The sequence below is a fragment of the Fukomys damarensis genome, unplaced genomic scaffold (genome assembly GCF_012274545.1).
Source record: "Fukomys damarensis isolate Sample0158 unplaced genomic scaffold, DMR_v1.0_HiC HiC_scaffold_11, whole genome shotgun sequence".
Classification (NCBI taxonomy): Eukaryota; Metazoa; Chordata; class Mammalia; order Rodentia; family Bathyergidae; genus Fukomys; species Fukomys damarensis.
In genome coordinates, this window is record NW_022900923.1 from 25,648,553 (window position 1) to 25,674,114 (window position 25,562).

General features: G+C 44.0%; 1 protein-coding gene and 1 pseudogene across 1 annotated transcript in view; both read left to right on the top strand.

Moving 5' to 3' along the window:
* The first annotated feature begins 798 nt into the window (after window positions 1-798).
* Window positions 799-25,562, top strand: part of Lamc2 (laminin subunit gamma 2) — a 56,257-nt gene continuing 31,493 nt past the window's right edge. The window contains exons 1-3 of the mRNA XM_010640548.2: window positions 799-839; window positions 952-1,149; window positions 22,390-22,578. Of these exons, the coding sequence (XP_010638850.1) occupies window positions 1,077-1,149; window positions 22,390-22,578 (262 nt within the window). The 5' untranslated portion in view covers window positions 799-839; window positions 952-1,076. The remainder of the gene's footprint in view (window positions 840-951; window positions 1,150-22,389; window positions 22,579-25,562) is intronic.
* Window positions 4,311-5,347, top strand: LOC104873734 (annotated as a pseudogene).

The following is a 25,562-nucleotide window of genomic DNA, read 5'->3' on the forward strand; positions in this document are numbered from 1 at the left end:
TGCCAAGTGGTACTTGAATTTGTGATCCTTCTCCTCAGCCTCACAGAATGTTGAATTACAGGCATGGGCTGCCATAGTAGGGTTCCAAAGTACTATCTTTGATAGCTACCTCTCTGAATCATTGCCACCATCTTCTGTGGGGAAGAGACAGGATAGAAACCACCAAGACTTGCAGTTTTCTAGCTATTACTCGCTTTACCTGGCACAGGGGACTTGGGTGACATCGCCAGACTCAAGAAACACTTTTCAGTGGGACCATAGCAAATGATATGAGAAATAACGCTCTAAGATGCTAAAGGAATACAGAATATGGATCTTCTTTTTTATTCGATTGAACAAAATATTTACTGAGCATTGAAAGTGCTAGATGCTGTACTCACTGTTAGGAATGCAGAGTGCTATCTAGTCTTCATAGGGAGGCTGGTCTGACCAGTGACTGAAGGGGCCACTAGCCAGGTGATACACATTGAGGGAGATCCAGGAGGGGAAGCGTCAGTCCAACCTGGCAGAGGTGGGCTGGAGCAGGGCTCCTTTGTTTCAGAGGTTGGGTGTCCAGGTGGGAAGGTGCAGAGGATGCTGTTGGGACTCCAGGATTGACCGGTCTTCCCCGATGTCTTTTAGAGCAGAGCCCAGGAGGGCTGCTAAATTCTTCACCTGCTCCCGGAGACTGGGCCTCCCAGTTTGAGGAAGGGGCAGGCTGCTCTCTACTTCATGATTTCTGCCCTAGACTAGCCCAGGAGAGAAGGAGGGCTCTGGCACATTCCAGAAGAGGGATCCCTGAGCCACACCCTTGGCCCGGCCAGGTGTGCGCCCTCTGTGAGGCGGCGCAGCGGGCTGGGGTGAGCGCGTTTGCAGCTCTGTGTGTGCTCTGTGTTTGTCTGCCTCGGAGGGCCGGGCCCTTCTTGTTCACAGGTGAGTCACGCCCTGAAACACAGGCTCTCTTCCTGTCAGGACTGAGTCAGGTAGAAGAGTCGATAAAACCACCTGATTACGGAAAAGGACGGCACAACAGGGTTCAGAGGAGAACTCCCCGCCGCCCCCAGAGCGCCGGCAGGACCCTGCACAGGCGGCCGGCCATGCCTGCGCTCTGGCTCAGCTTCCTCTGCGTCTCGCTCCTCCTGCCTGCAGCCGGGGCCACCTCCAGGGAAGGTGAGTCGGCCTCTCGCAGCCTTGGGCTGTGAGTTTGCCTTTCTTTGCGGACCGCAAGCGCTGAATGCACCTCCCAGGATTCTCACTTTGCCAAGAACTTCTTTAGGGCGCCCTTCTCCTTCCCATCTGGGGCTGTCTCAGATGGTTTTAAACGACGCTAACATTGTGTTAAGCTGCCCCATTAAAAAACTGTGAAGCCCACAGGCTGAGTCAAATGAAGTTTTCGTTTCTTTTTTTTTTTAAGTGTTCCTTTTCGGTTCTCCCCCCACCCGCTCAAGGAGCACCAGTTTAAGCAGTAATATGCTGGTATATAAGAAAGTATGTGTTTTTATTATGGGATTTTGATGAGATTTTTTTTTTTTTCATGACGGAAACACCACAAAGATTGAAAAGGAACTTCTTTAATGGTTCTTTTGTAACTCATGGTTCATTTTTATGATGAAAATGAGCCTTAGGAGTTATTAGCAATAGCCTTTAACTTTTGCATAATGTACTTTTCATAGTATTTTCATGTAGTAGTCACTCAAGAGGCTTTTACAGGGCACCTATGTCATATACCTTTTGATCTTACCTAGGACACCCAGTGGCTGTCATGTAGTGAGAAATTACTTTTGTGTAAACAAAACTGAGAACCTAGCAACTGTTTGCTGTATGCCTGTGTCAGCTAAGACAACTCATAATAGGGTTTTCCATGTCTCTAACTTCTATCTACCATGTTTTCCTCTATAATTATGTTTACATTGCTTCCTGCGTTTGAGGTATTTCAACAGATTGAAGGCCACAAACAATTTTCACATTGTATTGATTACAGTTATTTTATTGTAAAATAGTCTTGGAATTGACTTCCACCCCATCATCCCTGACAACATTTCAAAAACCATGTACGATTGTCACAAAAAGGGGTAACTATGTGAAATGACGGGTGGGTTGATCTTCTTGACTATAATAACTGTGTCACTAGGTATATGAAAACATATTGTATAGTTTAAATATATGTAATAGGGTAGTTTTCCTTAGGGTTAGAATAAAAGTGACCTTAGGGAAAACATCCTACAACTAAAACTAGTCTGTGAATATTAGAATTAAGAGAGACTGCTTGTCAATCAGCTAATCGGAATCTCTAGGTGTAAAAAGTAAGAATTTGGCAGCAGATTTGTTCAGGGTCACACAGGCAGCTATTGGCAGAGATTAAGCTGGCCTTTGATCCAGGGGCTCCTAGGCTGGAGTTTTTAGATCAGATTATAAAAGTAATAAGGGAACAAGGTACATATTTTTAAAATGATAGGTAATTATTGAAGCAATTTTCCCTTTGGCCACCCTTGAGAATACCTATGTGTATTAGCTTTAGGTAACAAAAATAAATGTGTTGGGCTACATAGTGAGTTCCAGATCAGCCTTAACTACATAGTGAGACCCTGTCTCAAAAAAAAACCAAAAAGTAAAAAATAAAAACAAAAAAATAAATAATTTAAAATTTTAAAAAATGTGTAATGCTATCAATTACTTAATAAAATCAGACTCAAGCACAGAGAGAGGACTCGCCCTTCTCAAGGATGTGCATCTGGTTATACTGTCTGAAGCAGGATCATTTTCAGACTTTCCCTTTCCTTGGAGATAGACTGCTTAAGATATTATACTTCCTCCTTGAAAAGATCAATTCCGATACTTATTGAGAATATGAACAGGTCCGTGTTAGGTAGAGCACACAGACAGTACTTTTCCACTCACGGGATGCTGGAATGTGCTGACATTTGGACTGAAGTTGTGGTACCTGCCCTGTCCCCACGTGACCTGCATCTGGGGATGCTATGGCTGCACACACAAGAGCCTGAAGCAGTGGGGTTGCTTCCTGGTTGTTCCCCTGCGAGTAGAATTATAGTAAGAGAAGTATTAGCAAGGGTTGGCCTCAGCTGAGGCGTAGGTTTTACAGTCAGCCTGACCTTGCTAAAATTTTTGGTTAATTCACTTATTAGTTCTTTTTTTAGGAATCTTGGGCTCCTCAACTGCTTGGTGTCTGCTTCTTCACCTGTTAAACTGTAGCAACAGCACTGTGTAACCATGTAAAGTTGTTGAAAAGATGAAGAATTATCATAAATTACCTTATATCATCTGCAACCACATTTCTTTAAGAAGTCTGGAGCCAGCAGCACAGGTATAGTGAATGCAGATGCCCAGAATCAATAAGACAAGAGGTTTCTCTTCAGGAACTTAGAGCTTGGTATGAAAGGATGCAGCAAGTAGCTCCAGTGGTCTGGATCATAGTTCCAAGGGGAGGTGGAGTGAGAAGCAGATAAAAAATGCAACTACAAATATATCTGTAAATTTGGTTGTGAAGGGCTGGGCTACATGCCAGGCTGTACAATTAGGATGTGCCCTGTAGGCAGAGAAGAGCTCTGGAGGTTTTGTAAGCAGGGACAGACACGATTGGGTTTAGGTTTTAGGAAGTTCACTCCCAGGCCTGAGGGAGCTGAGAGAACCAGATGAATGTCCACTGCAGTGATCCAAGTGAGAAATAATGAAAGCTTTCATCACTATGGTGGACCAGCATAGAAGAAACAGATTACAGGCTGGGAGGTAGCTTTTAGTGGCAGAGTGTTTGCCTAGCATACATGAGGCCCTGGGTTGGATCTTTATCACTAGAAAAACAAAACAAAACAGGAACTGATTATACAATCACTAAACACTTCTGAGGTAAAATCTAAAGAACTTGGGGATCCAATGAGTGTGTGTTAGGGATGTGAGAAAGGAGAAATGGTCTGAAATAAGAAATGGTCCAATATGGAGCCAAGGCTTCATGTGAGATAGCGAAACCATTGAAGGCAGCAAGGACTATAAAAGAAGGGTCAGATTTGAAAACAAGGTCAGATAGTGAGTGGAGAGGAGGGAGTGAGCTCCCTTGGGGATCTGTTGAATTAGAAACGCAGTAACTAGAACTTTGAAATAGCTAGAAATTTGAAATGTAGAAGAAAATTATGAGGTCTAAATGTGAGAACCACGGGTGGAAAGTAAAAGTTTTGACCACAAATGAAACTGCCCGAGATGCAGAGGGGAAAGAAAGCTCAATACAGGCTTGGAACTGCCGACCAGAGAGCTGTCCGCACAGGGCCTGTAGCGGGAGCCGAGGGGGCGGTGCGTGGGGCGGGATGGGGTGCACCGCCAAGATGATCTACAAGAACCTGCAGAGAACCTGGGAGAAGGCGGTGTGGGAGGTGAAGTTGCTTCTGTTAGGTGCTGGGGAGTCAGGGAAGAGAACCATCGATAAACAAATGAAGATCATCCATGAAGGTGGCTATTCAGGGGAGTGCTCGCAGTACCGAACAGTCGTCTGCAGTAATACCGTGCAGTCTATCATGGCCATCGTCAAGGCCATGGGCAACCTGCAGATTGACTTTACTGACCCCCACCGTGTCGCGGATGCCAGGCAGCTGTCCTCACCATCCCGCACTGCTGAGGAGCAAGGCATGCTCCCTGAGGATCTGTCCAGCGTTTTCCGGAGGCTCTAGGCTGACCATGGCGTGCAGGCCTGCTTCAGCCGCTCAAGAGAATACCAACTCAGCTGCCTACTACCTGAATGACGCTGAGCGGGTTGCTCAGAGCGACTACATCCCCACACGGCAGGAGGTGCTTTGGACTGCGTGAAGACCATGGGTATTGCGGAAACACTTGACCTTGAAGGACCTACACTTTGAGATGTTTGATGTGGGTGGTCGGTGGTCCGAACTGAAGAAATGGATCCACAGCTTTGAGGGGGTCACAGCCATCATCTTCTGTGTAGCCTGGAGCGCCTGTGACTCGGTGCCAGCTGAGGATGAAGAGATGAACCACATGCATGAGAGAGAGCATGAAGCTGTTTGACGGCACCTGTAACAACAAATGGTTCACGGACACATCCATCATCCTCTTCCTCAACAAGAAGGACCTGTTTGAGGAGAAGATCACACACAGCCCGCTGACCATCTGCTTCCCAGAATACACAGGAACCAGCAAGCATGATGAGGCAGCCAGCTACATCCAGAGTGAGTCTGAGGACCGGAATAAAGGCAAAGACACCAAGGAGGTCTATGCACACTTTACATGTGCTACTGACACCAAGATCGTGCACTTTGTGTTTGACACTGTCACTGATGTCAGCAAGTGCAACCTAAAGGACTGCGTTCTCTTCAAGAGGCAGTGGGCCAGGCAGGATGGGCCATGCTGACTGTACTCCCCAAACCCCTGAGGAAGGTGGGGCCAAGAAGACCACGCTCCCTGCCTGTCTGCCTGGCTGCTTCTCACCTCCGTCCTCTTTGTTCTCAGCTCTCCTGGGCAGCCACAGGCCTGTTTGAAGCCCTCCTCTGTCAGAGGTGCTGGGAGTGGTCGTGGTGCCTCTTCCTGGGCATGTTCTAGTTTTTTGGCTGTTGTCTTGTTCTGTGGGGGGAGGGGAGCACATGCCGAGTCTCCCCAGGCCTGTGTCTGGGGGGCCACCCACTTCCCCAGCCTGGACCCCTGGCTTTTCCCAACACCAGCCCTGACCCAGCCTAAGTCCAAATGTTTACAGGAGCTTCCTGCCCTTTCTCCCCCTCACACCGCTCAGAGGCCCCAAAAGGAAAAAGCACAAGAAGCGTGCAACACCAACATTCCTGGAGACCACCTACTCATTCGCATAGCTTTAAAAAAAATGAAAGAAAGGAAAAAAAAAATCCCGCAAACTTAGAAAACTTTTTAGAGAAATATTTAAAACTGTCAGATCCTGAGCAGCACCCACCCAACTCCCATTCCAGTGATCCTGGGCCTTGAGTGAGTCCGTGTGTTTACACCTGTCCCCCTGCTGGCTGCCCCCTGGGTGGGTGGTGCCCCTGCCCTGCCCTGCTCTGCAGAAATGGGTCCCAGGGGCTGTCCCAGACAACTGCCAATGTCACTGAGGGCCCCACACAGCGGTCCTGGGCCCAGGCTCCATTAACCCAAACGTAGCTCCTTAGCATAACCTAGGAACCACCGCTGCCTGCTGAGGGGCCAGGCCCCTCGTGCCCTTGCCCCAGGGCCTGGATCCCTCAGTGTTGCACACTTCCTTGCATTTTTCACACATTTTATGGAATTGTTCATGTGGTTTAAAATAATAAAATGGAGAAAGAAAGAAAGAAAAAAGAGAAAGCCCAATACCTAAAAAGAAGAGAGAGGAACAGTGAAGGAGAAAGTGAGTAGTAAGCGCCGAGGAGAGGGGGAGTAGAGAAAGACAAGCCAGTTTTCTCAGGCAAAGGCAGAATTTCAGCAACACGAGTAATAGTTGCTGCCAGGTACCTAAACACCTGTGCAAGGAATGGCCACTAAAATGACGCTGCTGGATTCAGTCCTCACGTGCATTTTAACTCAACTGTACTGTGAAATTGGGGAATTCAAAATCCAAGACTGTTATAGATCATCAACTTGCTTTTTCTCATGCCTTGACATTGGGAAAGAGGTGCTATGGATAGTGGAAAGGATCGTCGGAAAGGCTCATGCTCCCTCATCGATTCTATTATTTGAAGAAGTGAAATGCTATAGTGTCACACACAAAAGAGCAGGCTCTGAGGTAAGACTGCCCAGGCTGAAATATCGGCCCCACCATTGGCCATGGTGGGACATTTATATTGGCACTCAGTTACGCTACTCTGTTAGTTTACTCATCTCTAAAATGAGGATGATGAAGTGTTGTGATCACCAAAGGGAAAAAGCACTACAAAGGACCCAGCAAGCTCTCAGTACGTGCTCCGTGCCCCGTATTATTGCCACAGCTAGCTGCCTTGTGAGGGCCGGATGTCAGTAAACGGCCCGCTGCGTTTGAGGTGCTAATTTCTTTGACGGCTTCTGTTGGTCAGCTTCTCATTGTAACAAAGAGAGGAAATATTTTGGGTCAAAATTTTAGAGGTTTTAGTCAGGGTTAGATAACTCCATTTCTTTAGGTTCTGTGGTGAGGTAGTATAATATATCATGGCAGAAAACTCATGGTGTAGAAAACTGCTTACCTCGTGGTGGGGTGAAAAAGGGGGAGGAGAGAGAGCCCTCCAAAAAAAAAATCCAAGCTATAGCAGGGTCTTCTTTACTCTCCTTGCATCAGTCCAATACAGCTGGTGAGGAGCCCTTCTGCTCAGGCTGAAATATACCTCCAAGTTCCATTCAGTAACACAAGTGCAGTATCTGGCAAGGAACCCAAAGAAGACAGGAATTTCAAGATGAGATTTCATATCGTTTCTTCTCCTTGCCTGTTGTCACCCACCAACACTAATCATATGCAGAGTCATCAAATCTCTCACTCTAGAACCTGTTCAAAACATAGGAGGACCCCATATAAGAGGGTCTTTCAGTTTCCAGTGGGAAGATCCTCACATCTCTCTCCTCAAAAGAGTTTTGACCAACTTGATTATGGAAGCATTCAGCAGTATAGATGTAGCAGTCAAATATGTCTCTTTATAAAATTTAGTGATATATTAGATGTATTTAAAGTCACGTATTTTACAAAATAATATACTGACAGAAAGAGCCACTCATTCTCATTTTTTTTTTTCCTGGTACCGGGGATTGAACTCAGGACCTTGCAAGGCAGGTGGGACAACACTTGAGTTAAATCCCCAGTCCATTCATTCACATTTTATGAACTTGTTACATTCAAGCTCTCTGTTCACCTTCAACTTTCACATGTTTATCACTCCTAAAGCTACTTTCGTAAGACTTCTTTAAGCTGAACACCTGAGATGCAATACTATTTAAATCTATTTTTTGACACTGTCCCTGAAAAGTACAGCATTTCCAAAACATTTAAAAAGTTTGAAGTGCACATTGTGGTCCTCCTTGCACAATCATCTCGAACTTCTTTATGACAACTTGTAGTATTAAAATTGTGAGATACTGCACACTTCCAAGACCTGTGCTAGGTAACTTGGCCTCTTATTCATAAGTATCTGTTACATCAGTTGACACCACTTCAGTTTAATGTGTCTTCCCCAAACCATACTTAAATAATTGAGAAAGTGATCTAATAATATACAAGATTTTAGAAGGATTTAAATGTGATCCTTTTTTCTCCTAAGGGATAATTTTGGTAAAATAAAATCCTCCACCTTATATTTAAGCCTGTGTAGTAAACAAGAATATAGAATTAGATTAGACCCTGTAGTGTGCATTGGAAATTCCCATGCAGGCATAAATTCTGGTTGTCATGAACTGTGACAGCCACTGGTTCAGTGCCAGCTCCACTGTTCCAAGAAATGGGGGGAAATTGTTGATTTGTGATCAGTGTTTCTGAGAAATTCATGACATAAAATTAAGATGTTGAGGCAATCCTAAGAATAGGTTTCCTTTTCGAGTTTTTAGTCTCTCAGACATTTGTTTTTCCTGAAGAAATTTTGCAAGGACAAGATATTAAACATCTAGACCAGTGCAGAAATGGGAACAACACTGATTCTGGAATACTTTAACTTAGTCACAAAGTAAGCCTAGTATTACTGAATGATTACTGGGATTGTGTTCTTACATAGATAGAGGATGCTATATTTGAACCCTATCCGAAGCCAAAAGCAGCTTTCTCAGTGTCTCTGGGTGACTGTGTGTATGCATATGTCCCTCCTTCCTGCACAAATGTGTGCTTATGTATGTCCCAGTTACGAAAGTAGAAGAGAATGGCTCTTCCTCCAACACTGACTAAAGGCAGGCTGGAAATTTTTCCTTCCATTCTTTTGGAGGAGAGGTGGAGACTTGGTCGTCAGAGGCATTTGTGTCCTGGGTTTCTTCAGGGCTGGCTTGTTGACCACTTACAGAATTCCAGCTGTGTCTTTTTTTTTTTTTGGTACTGGGAATTGAACTCCGGTCCTTGTGCTTGCAAGGCAGGCCACCGAACCGCTGAGCTAAATCCCTGGCCCCCAGCTGTGTCTTTTACAGATTTTATTTTTATTTATTGTGAGAATGTGAATTTTCTTATTGGAAAAAAATTGCAGCGAAATTATTTCCCAGAACTAAGTTAAAATATGGACAAATTATCTGAATGGTCAGCTGCATTTATGTGGAACATTTCTGACAGAAAGGTTTGCCTTTCGCCATTTATTTCTCTGACTGCAGTATCAGAGAACTAGAATGACACGGAGTCTCAAAGATGCTCTACAACAGACTCGCCTGTCATAGATGAGGAAGACGACACCCAGCGAGGGATGGTAACTACTAGGTCTTCACAATTGGTCACAGGAAAGTGGGGCTCCAGCAAGCACAGTGGTTTCACAGACTGGAAAATTGAAGCACCAAAGAGTGATTGCCTTGACCAGAGCCACACAGTTAGGGACAGTGCCATGTCTCAGTTGCAGTTGAATGTTCTGTTGCCAAGACAACGCCTTGTCTTGTTTCTGATTTTTGTGATAAATTTTTAATTTTTATTATAAATATTCATTTCAATTAGTGTTGAAGCCTGATAGAATCTTGATCTCTCATAAGTGCATCCCCCATGTTTCTAGATGGGACATCAGAAGCCTCTACTTGTGATGTGACTCAAATATACCAGAATTTTATTTAAAAATATTGGAGAACCACAGGTTAAAACTAAGCACAGCTTTAATTTTTGGGCCAGTGACAAGAGAACAGATTTCAAATTACCAAGTGTCCTCTTTCTTTGATCAATTCTGTTAGATTATCACGTAGCTTGGAATTGACCAAGTACCTCAATTGAAAACAAACAAACAAAAAAAACCAGAGTAGCTGAGAAATAGGATAAATCTTTCGGTTTCGCTGTCATTGGCCTTCAATAACTCGACATTTTGAATCTATATACATGTAGTCATATGTAGAGATTATTTCTCTCTCTCTGCTGGAGACCATTGGGGTGTTTCAGGAATGAGTCAGTTTCCTGGCTAGAATGCTGACCACATAGGCTTTACACAATCCTCTATTTCAAATCATTACTCACTTTGTTCTTGCTAAAAGGGAATGGTTCCCAATATTTAAAAGTCATTTCTCATCTCAGTCTGATCTACTTGAAATAATAGTGGATCCAGACTCACTGCTTTTGCCACATCCAAGATGTTACACCATGATAAGAGGGGACTTTTAGATCCTTAGATATGTGGGGACCAGAGGAAAGGCCACATGTGACTTGGCTGAGAGGTGCCAGTGGAGAAGAACATTTGTTCTGCTGAGATGCAGGATACGTTGCTGCTCTTATACCCTGGTGGGGTCTTGGTGGTTCAGTCTCTTCTTGGGACATTAGTTACTTCTCTTCATGCATGTGTACAGGTGTTTGGCCTCCTAAGTGCCTATTTAATTCATTCTTCTGCCAGGTGTGGTGGTCCACGCCTGTAATCCCAGCATTCCAGAGGCTGAGGCTGGAGGATCGCTGTGAGTTCGAGATCAGCCTGGGCTACATAGTGAGTTCCAGGTCAGTGTCAACTACCTAGTGAGACCCTGTCTCAAAAACAAAACAAAACAAAACAAAAAAGAAAAAACAAAAAACAAAAAAAATTAATTCATTCTTCTGACTTCAAGCAATATGGTTTTTATCTATCCTTTTCAAATAGAATTTTTCAGAAAATAATCTTTAAGAAAAATATAAGTGCACTTCACCACATACTTTTTCAACATTGCAAAATGCACACAAATTACTATCATTTGTTAAAATGGGGAACTATAATAAAACATGATAAGCACACACGTATACTTAAATGTGTTTGTGAAAGGATGTAGCGGTGGCCAAAGAAAATCCATACTATTCATTAAAGCAATAAAATGTTTAAAGAGAAAGATTTATTTATTAGGTAACTTTTAAAAGGAGCTAACAAAACATAAACTTATATGATTAAAAAACCACATTGAATGCATACTCCACTTATCTCCAAATAGCATTTCTATAAAAAACCAGAATTCCTTTTGAAACATTTCTTTACTAAGACTCCTTAAATATGATTTATTTTCTTTGGTCCTCTTTGCTTTAGATGTTACTTCTTGCAGAACCAGACTCTAGAATTTCTTTTATTTCAGCTGTTTCCTTAAGAGGCATAAGACACTTTTTTCTAGGCTGTAGGAAATGTTCAAAGGGTATTGTGCACTTTGAATCTCCGTCAGTGTCCTTTCTATGTTGCCATATTTTTCTTTGTAGATAATCTCACTGAAATATGGAAATCTCTATTGCTGTGATCAGAGGGATGTGGGGTTACATGTGGGTGGCTATTTTATAGATGCTCGATGAGCCTCTGACCTATAGATACTACCAGCCGTCTTGTGGTAGGGTCTTGAAAGGTGCCAGGTGCATCTCCTGTGTTCTGACCCTTCTTCCCTTTCACCTCTGAATTCGCTCAGACTGAGCCTTTACATTCCACTTTTACCGTCATGAAATTCCTTTGCTGGTCAGGCAAAAAATGGTGCTCCCAGTTCTCCTTCTTTCCCTTTTTTCCCTTGTGTCCCAGTGGAGCATTAGAGGAGACATCTCAGGTGCAGTCTCCTGGTGTAGTCTCCATCCACCAAGCTGAGTCATCTGCTGTCCACATGCAGGCTCCCAAGTCCAGGTCATGGCAGTGTATTATGAATTCTTAGTGAAAATTTGTGCCTCCTTTGGTCCATAATCATTCCAAAGGAAATTTGGAGATCCGACTTTCACTGACTCCTGATGTCTGTGGACTAGAGTTGAAATGATTTATCCATGTGCTGTAACCCAGAATTGTGTGGTTAGAGAGCCCAGGTCTGTGGTTCCTGTTTTCACGGTGCTCACGTCACTGTCTTACCCACACTGCATGTGCATTACATTTTCTGAAAAGCAAATGGGTAGGTACCATGTCCTGCCTGTGCTGGTTTAAAACACAACTGCAAAAATATGAGCAAGAAGACTGAATTTAGTTAAAAGACTCTTACTCAGAGAAATACCTTTATACTAATTAGAAAACATCATAATTTTTGAAAAGATAAACCTGGAATAAGACATTCACAATTAAACCATGAAATTCAAGACCAGTTTCATTGAAATGTTGAGGTTTTCTTTTAACTAAGAAATGTATTAAACTCTAGAAAGAAAAATCCCATGTAGGAGGTTTTAAAATTAGAAAGGCTCATGACCATTTTCACTACCACATATAAGATTAAAAAAATCCCCGGTACAAAAAAAATTTCCTATTTTCATCTTCAGTGGATCAGATTTGAAGACTGGCTTTTGCAAATAGAATCATAGCTTCCAATGCCTTGGTACTATACTGATAGATAACAGATATATTGTGCCCTAGACTTCATAGGTAATGAGCAATTTAATTACTTGTGAAAATAATTTTAAAAGTACATTAGGATGGATTGCAATTTTACGGATACTTTTATAATTGCTTTGTAATGAAAATAAACTTTGCCAGATTTTTAAAAAGTGAGTGTGATATTCTTAACTTTAATTTTCTTCACCACGTTCAGTCGAGCTACTGGACTTCTTATTGAAGGATCTCAACATAGCTGACTCCATGGAGGCAACAGTTGCTGCCTGTGTTAGTTACTTTTCTCTCGTCGGTGAGATAAAATACCAGACACCCAAAGTTAAAGGGGAGGGGTTTACTTGGCTTACAGTTTGTGGAGGTTTCAGTCCATAATCAGCCAACTCCAAGGCAGGGTTGACAAACAGGCACCGCAGAGCCAGAACAACATGGCACACACAAGGCAGCACAGGTGACAAGAGAGCTAACAGCATCTCCCCGCCCCTTACATCTTATCCAGACTACTTAGGGCGGGCAGCACTCACACCTTAATCCTAGTGCCCTTGAGCCTAGCAATGCATCATGAATCAGTTCCAGCTTCACGCTTTTCCGTCAAGCCTATGACCACATGAGGCTTGGGGGGACCTCTAGACCCAAACCATAACACTACCTTTGATATAAAAGGTAACATTTGCTACCTTTGAGTGTACACGAGACCAGTCCCTTGACTCTGCAGTAGGGAATGATATCTAGTAAGGTAAATTAACATTTAATTTTTAATGCAATTTCTTTGAACAAACAAAAGAAGGAGCTAGTTGAGGTTTTTAGCTTCGACTTATCTTTCCTCACCATAATGATTTTCTCTTACAAAGAAAGAATGTTAAACTGGGTGTGGTGGTGCACCCCTATAATCCTATCATTCTTGGAGACTGAGGCAGGATATAAAGTTTAAACCTATACTGGGCAACTTAGCAAGACCCTATCTCAAAAGGAAAAAAAAATCGGGGAGCTGGGATGTAGCTCAGTGCAAAGGCTCTGAGCCTCCAGTACCCCCATGCCCCCAAAAGTAGGCAGAGCAGTACATGTGAAATGAATGATATCCTAGTTGGGAATATTATATGAGATCATCTGGAAAACAGGTAAATCCATGGTAGTTCAGTACCACAAGGAAGTTGTAGGGAATTCAATTAAGAAGCTGTGGCAGTCAAGAGATGATTGGAATTTGGTCTGGAAAGCCCACAGTGGTGACAGACTTAGGTGGATTTGTTTTTTTGTTTTTATTTTTGTTCTTTTTGGGTACTGGGGATCAAACTCAGGCCCTTGTGCTTTTGAGACAGGTGGAGGAACTACTGAGCCAAATCCCCGGCCCAGACTTAGGTGGATTTGAGTTATACATCTAGTGAATTATCAAAAATATTCAGTGATGGGCCAGGGATTTAGCTCAGTGGTTCAGTGGCCTGCCTTGCTAAGTGCAAGGACCCGAGTTCAATCCCCGGTACCAAAAAAAAAAAAAAAAAAAAAAAAAAAAAAAAAAAAAAAAAAAAAAAAAAAAAAAAATTCAGTGTTGAATAGGATTATGTAGATGAGGAAGATGGAGAAACTGTAAAGATAGTTGCCAGCTTTCCAACTTGAAGGCATGACGATTACAGATTTGCTTTTTAACAGCTTTTGGCTAACGAGCTTTGAGCTAGTTGGATAAATAGAGCGGCTGTCAGGAAAGGAGGACCTAAAGCTGAGAATGAAGTCAGGCCCACAGATCGCTTGGGAGGTCAACATGCGTCATGGTAATGAGACCTTTTCCCTTGGATGGGGTGACCCGGGGAGGGAGTGAGGTTCTGGAATTGCCAACATTTAGAGCAGGGAGAAGCAAAGGAGTCAGCAAGAATTGATTGGGGACATCAGACACCAGGAGGAAGCCTGGGAGTACGGCACAGTATCCAAGGGGAGAGAGCAGCAAGAAGAAAGGACGGGCAAAGATTTGATATCTCAGAAAGGGAAGGAGCCCAAATTGCAGGAAAGGAAACACAGGGTGACATCTTTCCTCTTAATAAGGAAGAGAATTGAGTGTCAACTTGAAGTGGCTCGTATCTGGATTCATTCCCAGGAGATTATAGCAACTCACTGAAACACTCTGCTGTTTCACTGGATTGGTATTAGTGCATAAGCAGCTGAAATGGCAGCAAAAGCAGTAAAGCTCTACATAATAGCAATCAGCACCCACTGTCAGGTTCAAACATGATGCCTGAATTCTTAGGTCCTGAGGTTGTTGTGCACCGCAGCCAAGCATACTACCTGTCAAGGCTGCCCGATCACTGCACCCTTAGCTCATGCTCCCCAGCTCACAGTGAGCTTTCGTGCCTTCCCCACCACAGCCCTAGGCTTTCTGCTCTCCCGGATGGCAGACAGAAGCTCACTACTGCTGCCACCGCTACCCTGCAGCTCTAAGCTCACAGGCCACAGCCGGGCCACCTGTGTGCTGTGAGCAGAAAGGGTTTATCTGAGCAGCAACCTGAAAGAAAGTCCAAGGCACCCGTTTTAATTGAAAATATGACATTCTTCTCACAAGTCTTTGTTCTTTTCTCAACATGGATTTGATTTTTTTGGGGTGGGTACCGGGGACAGAACTCAAGATCTTGCGCTTGCGAAGCAGGCAGCAGAACCACGGAGCTAAATCCCCGGCCCACAACATGGATTTGAAACATTAGCTTTTTTACACTAAATGCTATACACAAAAACAACAAAAACTGTGTATTATGTTGGAGAAATTTGGAAATTATGTTGATGAAATTTTAAAGTAGGTTCCCAGACTTCTGGCACGTTTTTGTGTTTTCAGATTCTGGTTCTTGGAGCTCTGCAGTCTGTATTTCTCCCTTTCTCCTTGCCTTCTTCGGCCATTCCATCCATCTATCCATCCATCTGTCCAGTAATCAGTCCCAAGCACCGTGCTGTTGAAATATGAAGGTGAGAAGTGTTCTAGAAAAAGCACGAATACTAATGACATGGGATAGAAAGTAGCAAATGCTGTACTATAGACATTCAGAGGAGGGAGAAGCTGTTGGGGGGAGACGGAAGGCTATCAGCAGAGAAGCGCACGTCTGCTGTATGCTTCCTGCAAAGAACGCTGGCTGTGGTGAGGAAAATGGATGTAGGGAGAAGAGACCTTGGGAGTGCCCCAGGGAGAGGAAGTAGCAAGTCTAGGGGCCAGAGGTGTCCGAGTGCTCCGTGTGTCCTAGAAGTCAGGCAGGGATCTCCGAGACCTCAGTGAATGAGTGAGAAACAGGGATGAGGCAAGATCGGAGAGGCCAACGGGGCCAAATCTACAGCATTTGGAAAGACGCTTGGATTTTTAATTTTGCCATTGCTGCCAGCACACGAAAAAGCACCGCGATTTCGCACATGGTGTGAGGATGGAAGTTAGATCGCCTTGGGGAGGCGCAGGGCATATTTTTAAGTGCAGAACAATAGAAAGAGGATCTGCTTACTACAAATGGTCACATTTATGCCAAGTCATTACCATTTCTGGTAAATACTTGCCTAGAAATTTCTTATGGGAAACTTAAAGTGTGTTCTGATGAAGGGCGACCAGCGGTGGTGATTGTTCCAAGGCCTTGCCTCAAGCACAGCCCTAGGAAATATTCTGTTTCCTTTCATTCTCCTCAGTCTCCAGCATGGAAAGAGCCTTTGCCCCTTTTCTTCCTGTCCTAACCTGTTGGAGTTCTGTGTTTTGTGAGGGGTGGGCGTGCTGCGGACGCCCGGAGGGATTCCGCGGCCTGGCTCCATTGTTTAGGGAGGGGTTCCAGCTCCTTTGATCTGTGTCTCCCAGGAGTGTGGGTGGCAGAGGGTGGTGGGCAGGCCAGTCTTGTCTGGTTGCCTGGCTGTCTTTCCCTAGAAGCACCTGGAGGGTCAGCGACTGTGTGCTATTATGGTTATTATTATAATAAATACTTCAGTGCCAAAGCAGCACCTAATGTAGTCAGACACAGTTACCACCCACGCTTTACTAGACTTACAGAAACATGTGAAAATCTTAGTAAAACGGCTCCATTTCAGAAGTGTTTATGTAGGTCTTGAAGTGAACTTGATGAATTACATTCCTTCAACTGTGAGGAGAACCTGACTGGCAAACAGGACAGTGGGGAGGTACAGTGAGGGGTCAGAAGGAGAAGAGGAGGAAGCCTTAAGGAGGTGTTCTTGGCTTGGGAAGAGTGTGATACATTAAAAGCCAGTCACAGTGGTGCACACCTGTAATCCCAAAACTTGGGAGGCTGAGGCAGGAGGATCCTGAGTCCAAGGCCAGCCTGAGCTACACAACAAGATCCTGTCTCAAAAGCAAAACAAAACAAGTATAGTATAAATGAATAGAATAGGCAATGAAGAATAACAGATGGAACCTAGCTCTGATGATAAAGAATTCAGTGTGGACGGAGAAACACTGCCTGTTTTGACTCCTAGACCCTAGGGCTTCTGTCTGTTCAGAGTTCAAGTCTGATTTGCTTCTGTATTTTCTGGTGCAGTAATACTTTGATGCCAGGTCCTGGACCCACACCGGAAGATGTAGGAAAAGATGCATAATGTGAAAGGTGTTTGACAAAGCCAAATGAGTTCACAGTCAGTATCTTATTAGGCAAAATATAACCTCAGCATTGCCTTCTGTTGTGACATCTTGCCTCCTTCTCAGGTGATAGGTGCTGGTTACTAAAAACAAACGAATATACATCTCATTGATAGTACAGAAATGAAACAGCCAACCAGTGTACGGTACTTTTCAACTCTCCTTTCCTATCCATCTTGCCCATCCCCAACTTCATATTTATTTTCACTGTTTATGTATTCCTCCTTGGCAAATATCATCACCCTGGCATTTTATCTACATATGCCTTACTTTGTTTATCTCCCCTTCCCACCCGCACTCCTATGCAAACTCCTGGGAGATGAGCTCCGGACTGAATCCAATCCTTAGAATGCGCCCCGGCACACAGCAGACGTTCGTGTCTCTTTGCTGAGCGGATGGGTGAGTGACAGGGCTGTTGGGAAACGGCTTACAGCCGACTCTGGGGATGTCCGAGACCCTCAGCTTTGTACTTCTGTCATTTAAATTTGTGCCGAGGCCCCCTTACAAAACGAGACAGCATATTTAATGGAATTTGCAGCTGGTCCAGAGTTTGGAAGAATAACAAGAAGTTTACCTGATAAAAGTAATCTCTCAAAATTTCTAGGCAGAAAGCGAACATGTCTAAACATAAGGAAACCTAAGTATAATAGAGACATTTTTAGAATTTCCTCATTTTAAAGTCTGTTACGGGTTTGTGTTTAGGGCTATTCATCTTAATGAATTATCAGTTACTCAAAAGTTAACTTGTGAGCTGGGATCCTGTGGAGAAAACATGCCACTGAGGAATGGGGAAGAGAGTGCCTGTTCACAGTTTGTATTTGCCATTTGCAAGGCATGTCTGAGTACGTGGGGACATGTGATGTCTTTAAGTGGCAGAAACACATTATGGGTTTCCTCGAGTTCAGAAGAACTTTCATCCATTCGTATATTAAAAGAATTAAATAAGCTAGGCAAGGTGCCGCATGCCTGTAATCCTAGTACTCCAGGAGGCTGAGGCAGGAGGATTGCAAATTCAAGACCCTGTCTCAACAATAAATAAATTTTTAAAAAGAAAGAAAGGAGGAAGGGCAGTGGGCTGGGGATATAGCTCAATGTGAAGGCCCTAAGTTCAATGCCCAGAACCACAAAACAATCAACTATACACCACTGAACAGTTACCACGGACTAGGTTCTTGTCGTATCCTAAGTCACTATTTCTATTGTCTTAAGCCTGGGATTTCTTTTCTGCCTGATAGAAGTGCGAAGTATGGAGATTTACCCTGGAACATAGTTTATTTCAAAATGGAAATTAAAACATTGAACGCAGTGGACGTCAATCTTGTGTGGCACGTGGTTGGCTGGAGCTTCCTCTCCTTCCGCCCTGTGGTGCAGTGTCCATCACTCCTTGTTGCCTCATGCCCTCTCCCTCTCTCTTTCTCTCTCTCTCTCTCTCTCTCTCTCTCTCTCTCTCTCTCTCTCTTTTTCGGTATTTTGAGACAGGGTCTCACTCTGTAGTTGAGACTGACCTGGAACTCACTATTTGGCCGAGGCTGGTCTCGAACTCACAGCGATCCTCCTGCCTCAGCCTCCCGAATGCTGAAATTACAGGCGTGCGCCAGCAGGCCCGGCTTCTCATTCCTCTCTTGATGCTGCCATTTGACAACCAGTAGCATTTGGGCAGGAATTGGTCCCTCAGTGAAAAAGGCCATACATAAACTGTACTATGCCCATTTTATTGAGGACAATTGCAGCAATATTCTAGAATTTAAAATATAAGTTTTTACCTTTGAAAATAATACCTGGTTTTAAGGAATTTAGTGTAAATTTGGCAGATGATTTGAGAGACACTATATTTCAAATATATTGTACATAACCGATGAGTTAGTTAGTTAACTGATTAATTTTATGGCCTAGGGATTGAACCCACAGCCTTCACACTGAACTACATACATTTCCAGCCCTTTAAAAATGTTTTTGATTTTTATTTTGAGACATAGTCTCATTATATCACTAAATTCTCATGCTGGGTGTGACTTGGGATCCTCTTGCCTCAGCCTCCCAGAGTGCCGGGACTACAGGTGTGCACCACCATGTCTGGCTCAGAGCTGAGTTATTCCCTCATCTCTGCACGTGCATGTTCGGCATGTTCAATATGGAGCTCAGTGCAGTAAGCGTGTGAGCCCAGCACAGCTTGGTGATGAGGCGAGGTGAGGGAAAGCATCTTATGGGAGTTTTAAGTAACACAGACATCCATGGCCAATAGACTCACACACGTCCTCGTCCTGCCAGCACAGCCTTTGGCTTTAAGGGAGACCCATTTGGAGAGAGGTGTAGTTTGGTAATGACTTTGGGCAAGTTCTGGAGAGGAGTTGCTGGCTAAGAATTTCCCTTACTGGAATGTAATGCAACTCCAATGAAGACTGACTTTAAAGGAAAAACATTCATTTTTCTTTTCAAAGTAGAGGTTTGAGGAGAGAGGACAGAAGAGGGAGGTTGTATAAAAAGATAACAAATTTGTCTATTTAAATAATATTGCTGTGAGAGCTGGGCATGGTGGAGTATGCCTATAATCCCAGCACTCAGGAGGCTGAGGCAGGAGGATTGCTATGAGTTCAAGGCCGGGCTGGGCTACATAGTGAGTTCCAGGTCAGTCTCAACTACATAGCGAGACCCTGTATCAAATAACAAAAAACAAAACAAAACAAAAAAATTGCTGTGAGGCCAGGCGTGGTGCACGCCTGTAATCTCAGCATTTAAGAGAGTGAGGCAGGAGGATCGCCATGAGCTCCAGGCCAGTCTGGGCTACATCGTGAGTTCAAGGCCAATCTGAACTGCACAGCAAGACCCTGTCTCAAACAAAACCAAACCAAACATTATTGCTGTGAATAAATGTGCCATGAGTGGTCCTTATGAAGTTTCCTATTGCCAACAAAACGTATGTTCTGCATTGGAAAGTTACATGGAAAGTGCATAGGCATTTTTGAAACTGCTCCTAACCAGTATCAGGGCAGAGCAAGCACTGGCTCACTGGGGGATCAGCCGAAGAACCTCACAAAGACCTCTGGCTGGTGCGGTTAGACCTTGAAATGGGCCTAATCTCATGCTCAGCAGACATTTCATAGCTCACGGCAGCTGTGTGCTACATCTTTTGAAGAGCCAAAAAAAAAAAAAAGTCAGTTCCACAAGCCCTAGTTGGGAAAGATTCAGCTTGGCAGCAGTTCTGTGAAAAAGCCCTGCTAGTTTGAATCGAGTGCAAGTTTAATAGGCTGTAAGTTTAATAAATGTTAGTCTCCATCCATGGAGTAAAAATATCTACTCCCGTTATACACAGAGCTGTTCAAACTATGCTCGAAGTACTGTGCTAACAAGAGTATTGAAAATTAGAGTGTTGCTAAGAAGGTATTCAAAAAGACTGAAAATCATGAAAAAAGAAATGGTTGAAAGACCTGGAGGTGTCAGGTCTCCAGTTTAACCCAAAGAAGAGAAAACTAAGAAGGTATATTCTTGGTTGTCTTCAGATGTTCAGAAGATTTATTGATGGGGGTGCTGGTAAGACAGCTGAAGTTTACATCTGTTGGATAAATAAATGAATGAAGATAGAAGTGTGTGTAGTGTGTGTGTGAGTGCATGAATACACGTGCATATGTTTAAATAACAGGGCTAGAGGTAGATTTTAAACTCCATAAAAATGATCTGCAACACCCCGTTTTCTGAGGCAGAACAGCACATTCTGCTACAGTAGGAAGGATTCGAGAAAAGGCCAAAGGAGCCTCCACTAAAGATTTATAGAAAGGGGGGCCAGGGATTTACCTCAGTGGTGCCGCCACCTGCCCCACAAGCACAAGGACCAGAGTTCCATCCCTGGCCCTCCCACAAGATATTATAGAAGGAATAACTACATTCACTGCTATCCCAGGTTCTTGAAAGGTAGGGTAAATGGAAAGATGAAGGCTTTGGAGTCAGACAGACCTCAGAGAAAATTATATCTTTGCCAATCAGTTATGTGAAGTTAGACAAGATTCCTACCCTCTCTAAGTGTTCATTTTCCATCCACTAAGTGAGGATAAATACACTGAGGCTGAAATGTTGTGAGAATTAACTGAGCTGATGCTTGTAAAGTCCCAGAATCTGAGTGGGCTTCCCTTGGAGTTGCTGGTCTCCAAAGCAGCAGAAATTGCTCTAAAGTAGCACTTAGGAAGTTTACAAAATTTCCTTCCTCACCTTTGTTTCTTCAGAGTGTGGTACAGGCCTGCATGGAGCAGCTGCTCAGCACGTGGGGTACACTTACTGGCTTTACCGTCAGTCCTCTTGGGCACTCTAGAAACGAGCTGTTGTTATGGCTGCGTGGTCACTGGAGACGGTGCGTGTGACGAAATGAAGGCAGGCTTTGGCATCAAACAGCGGTTCAAACCCCAAGTCTCCAGCAGGTCAAGTTAACCTTTCCAGCTTCCTTTTCCCCACCCAAAGTGACGTCTGTCTCCTGAGAGGGAGGAGTGTGGTAGAACATGCAAAGGCACTGGGTATTCTTTTCTCAGTGAGATCCTCTTAACAACCCAGGGAAGCAGAGAGTGTGCTGTAATGTTTGAAGGAGGAGGAAGAAGAGGGGGAAAGGAAGGGGGAGGAAGAGGGGAGAGGGGGAGGAGGGGAGCAAGGTTCAGAAAGTCAAGGTGGCTCGCCCAAGGGAACGGCAGTCTCAGACCAACGGCCATCATCTTTCTCCTTCGAAATTGTGACTGAAAGTTTTTGAGTGACTTCTGGGTGCCTGGTGCTATGAGAAGTATTTCCATTTGTCACCTCACTGGCTGTTCAGGACCTCATGGAGATGTTAGTTACCCTAGAAGTATCTTTGGAATATTTGAAGGGTGAACTTTCCTAAAGACTAGGGGGAGGTCATTCTTTGTGAGATCTTGACACCAGGTCACGGTTCTCCTTGACACCAGGCTTTGGGAAGAGCATTCAAGGCACAAATGCATTGAGGAAGTGATACCCGTCCAGTCTTCTCAGCTCCTCGGGCCTGACTGTCACTGGAGGGGAGGGTACTATGTGTCCTCAGCAGCAGGCACTGTTGGTCATGACAGTTGGGCCAGAGCTCCTGGTTGGCAGTCCTCAGGTCTTCTCCTAGCCCAGTGACTTGTTCTGTTGCTTTGCACTGTGTTTTCAAATGAATTCCTCTCAGATATTTATATCATAAATTTTCACACCAAAACAAACCATTTAAAATACTTGGTTTCTGTTAAGGAATCGGACAGCTGGCAACGCTGGACTCACGTTCTTCCGCAACAATCTACCGGCTCTGGAATAGCTGTTTCTCTAGACGGAACGAGATTCCTTGCGGTCCCCAGTGCCCTGCTTTGTTCCCTTTCAGTCATCCATTGAGCATTTTAACATTCGGCACCCTATACACAGCTTGTATTCGTATTCACAATAATTAAATCACCTGGGAGGATGTTCCTGGTCACTTTTTTCTGACGGTGTCTTCTCTTCCTGTCTCCTTAGTCTGTGACTGCAATGGGAAGTCCAACCAGTGCATCTTTGAGCAGGAGCTTCTGCGGCGGACAGGCAATGGGTTCCGGTGCCTCTACTGCAAGGACAACACTGACGGCCAGCACTGTGAGAGGTGCAAGGAGGCCTTTTACAGGCACCAAGACAGGGACCGCTGCCTGCCCTGCAACTGTCACTCCAAAGGTAGCTAATGGGGATAGGGCGAAGAAAGAGCAAGAAGGAAGGAGGAAGGAGTGGTGGGTGGAGAGGAAGAAAAGAAGGGGGAAGAGCCAGGAGAAGGGTAGGGAGCAGGTAGGCAGGAGGGAAATGTTCAGCTTCGGGAACAACTGAGAACCCACGACCATCGGCCTTTGTAGCAATTTCACCCTGCAAGAGAATATGCTTCTCTGACATGGAAATGGCGGGGTCATTGGGGCATCTGAAGTATTGACTGTGAGTCCTGCGATTAACTTTTCCAAGGCAGAGGATAGCCTCTGTGCCCAGGCGCAAAGGAAGCTTGCTCTGTTCCGTGGCTAGTCCCTCATATCCATAACCATCTCTGCGACCAACCTCTTGGAAAATAGGGATTTCCGAGGTCTGTTGCTGGTACTGTACTGGGTACTGGCAATAGGAAGTGGTACTAATGAGAGACAAGCGAGAAGAAAAAAAAAGGATTAGAACCTTTCACAGGACCTGCGCAGAGAAAAGAAAATAACCAGTAGGAAGCATGTAGCATGTGGCAGGCTCACAGGAGACCTAGTTGTTTTTTTTGTGTCCTGCCCTAGTCACAGAACTGTGAGTGTTTGTTGTGTTCTTGGATGCAGGTATTGTGTTGTATTCATCAGACAGTCAAAGCACGTTAGTAAATACAAATGGAGAGGAGGGTTGTTCTGTAAGAGTTTTTTGACTGCCTTCCTGCTTTGTCTTTTATCTTTTTTGGCATTATCTACTTTCCTCTTTGCCGGAAAGTGTTTAGCAGCATAATGTGATCAATACTAATCCATTTAACGGGTGTACCCTTACCCAGCAGAACTCCGCTTGGCTCTATGGAGGCAATTAGTAGTTGTAGCTGAAAGACTCGAAACACAGGTAGATTTTGGTGCAGCTGAAATGAGTTTGTAGGGTGTGGCAGGATCCTTATAGGAAGCTGGAGTAATTTGTAGTGATATATCTCTATCCACAGACCTGCATCTCAGGAGTCAGTGCCAAGTTAATTGGATTGCTGTTACAATGTGTTTGGGGTCAGATCTGCTTAATTTTGTGGTATGAAATCTGCATCCAGGATCTTTTGGATTTACCAGTTCTCCTTAACAAAGAATTTCATGATGAAAATTAAAAGAAAAGTTAATCCATTTTAACGGGCATTTAACCTCTCCAAGAAGCCCAGATCCCCTTAGAATATGCAGTGTCACTGCGAATCACGAGTTGGATCCCTCCTGGGACCATGTAATTAGAGACTTGGTTGGCTCCATGGGAAAGCTCAACCTAAAGATAAGGCTATAATTCCAGAGGAGACAAGGAACCTGCTACCTAGCAAAAACTAGAGGGTGGAGAAGGATTTGTGGTCTCCTGTTTCCCAGGGTGCTATAGTCTCCTCCTCACTTGGAAAAGAAGAGGAGCCTGGATCTTCCTTTTTCTTTTTCTTTTTTCTTTTTTTGGTCTTTTGAGACAGGGTCTCACTACATAGTTGAGACTGACCTGGAACTCATTATGTAGCCCAGGCTGGTCTTGACACAGTGATCCTCCTGCCTCACCCTCCCGAGTGCTGGGATTACAGGTGTGTGCCACCACGCCCATCTTGGATCTTCCTTTTTCTACGGAGATTAGGCATCCAAGATTCAGGATGAACAGCCTGACAGGAAGTAGTGGGGCCAATCAATGCTGATTTAGAGCCCATGTGTCAGCTGGTACATTATGTGCAGACCCTTTTCCAGGTGCTTTTCATCCAGTTGTTAATTAACCAGGACAAATAATTTATTTTTTTCCATTTTACAAATGAGGAGAGGCTTATAGAGGGAGAGAAAGAAATCTGTCCAAGATTGTAGAGCTCAGGGACAGAGCAAGGGTTGGAGGCAAGGTCTGCTGACATCAAAGATGATCACATAGAACAGAGTGGTGGGCTTGGAGTGCAAATAAAAATGAAAAATAAAGAATGCTGTCCTTTTATTCCCAAGGTAGATAAGCCATGACAATGTTTGTGCCTACTATTTCCTAAGATCTAAGGTTTTATACTTTTCCAAAGCATTTTCATATACTCTAGAACATTGTGTCCCTCAAGATAGCATTAGGTATTGCCTTACGATGTCACATAATGTTTAGAAACACTGGCATTAAAAAGTTAAATAAGCTTTTTGTCTACTGAATGTATTATTATGTGATAAATTTCTGAAAGATTTAGTATGTACCATTTCTCAAACTCCTTTGAACACAGAGTACTTATTTTCATGGGATGACAGTTAATACTTCTCAGAAGAATGTTTTGTAGAATACCATTTTGGGTTATTTGGTACAAACCCAGAACAAGGTTCAGTCTTTCCCATTTTATAAGGGCAATTCAGCTCTGAAAACTATTTCAGAGAGGTTTTTTTTTTTAAAAAAAAATGAAAGCATAATTACCATTAATTTAATGGAAAATGTGTGCCTAAATCCAAATTTTATACTTCTTTCAGAGTACTCAAAAAGGAATTTTCCTTCTTAGCCCTGTTTGCTGACCATTTATAGAGTACGGCTGTCTTCAAGCGCAAACCCAACTCTCTCTTCCTTCCCATCTCAGCTGGACTCTGTCCTGAGACTTCTTCCTCTCTGATCACCCCCTCCCTTTCCTGAGGTCCGTTCCCACTCTGCTCTCCGCCCACTCCTGGAGTGATCTCTCACTCATTGTAACTTCCTGTTAGTCTGGATGCCGAGGGTTCCTCCTTCTCCGCCCTGGCCTCTTTATTGTCCTCTAGATGAACATTTCCACCTGGATACGCCACGAGGCAACTAAACACATTGCCTTTTGTCAATGATTTATCTTGAGCTTCTGCCCCTCCTTTGCCATAGAATCACAGCTAGTTGTGCACCCTAGGAACCTGGGTGTCACCAACTGATCTTCTCTCCTTCATCATCCATAACCCAAGAGTGTCCTAATTCTATGCTCTGCATGCACAATGCCTCTCACAGCAACTCCCTCCTGTTCTCCCCCAGCC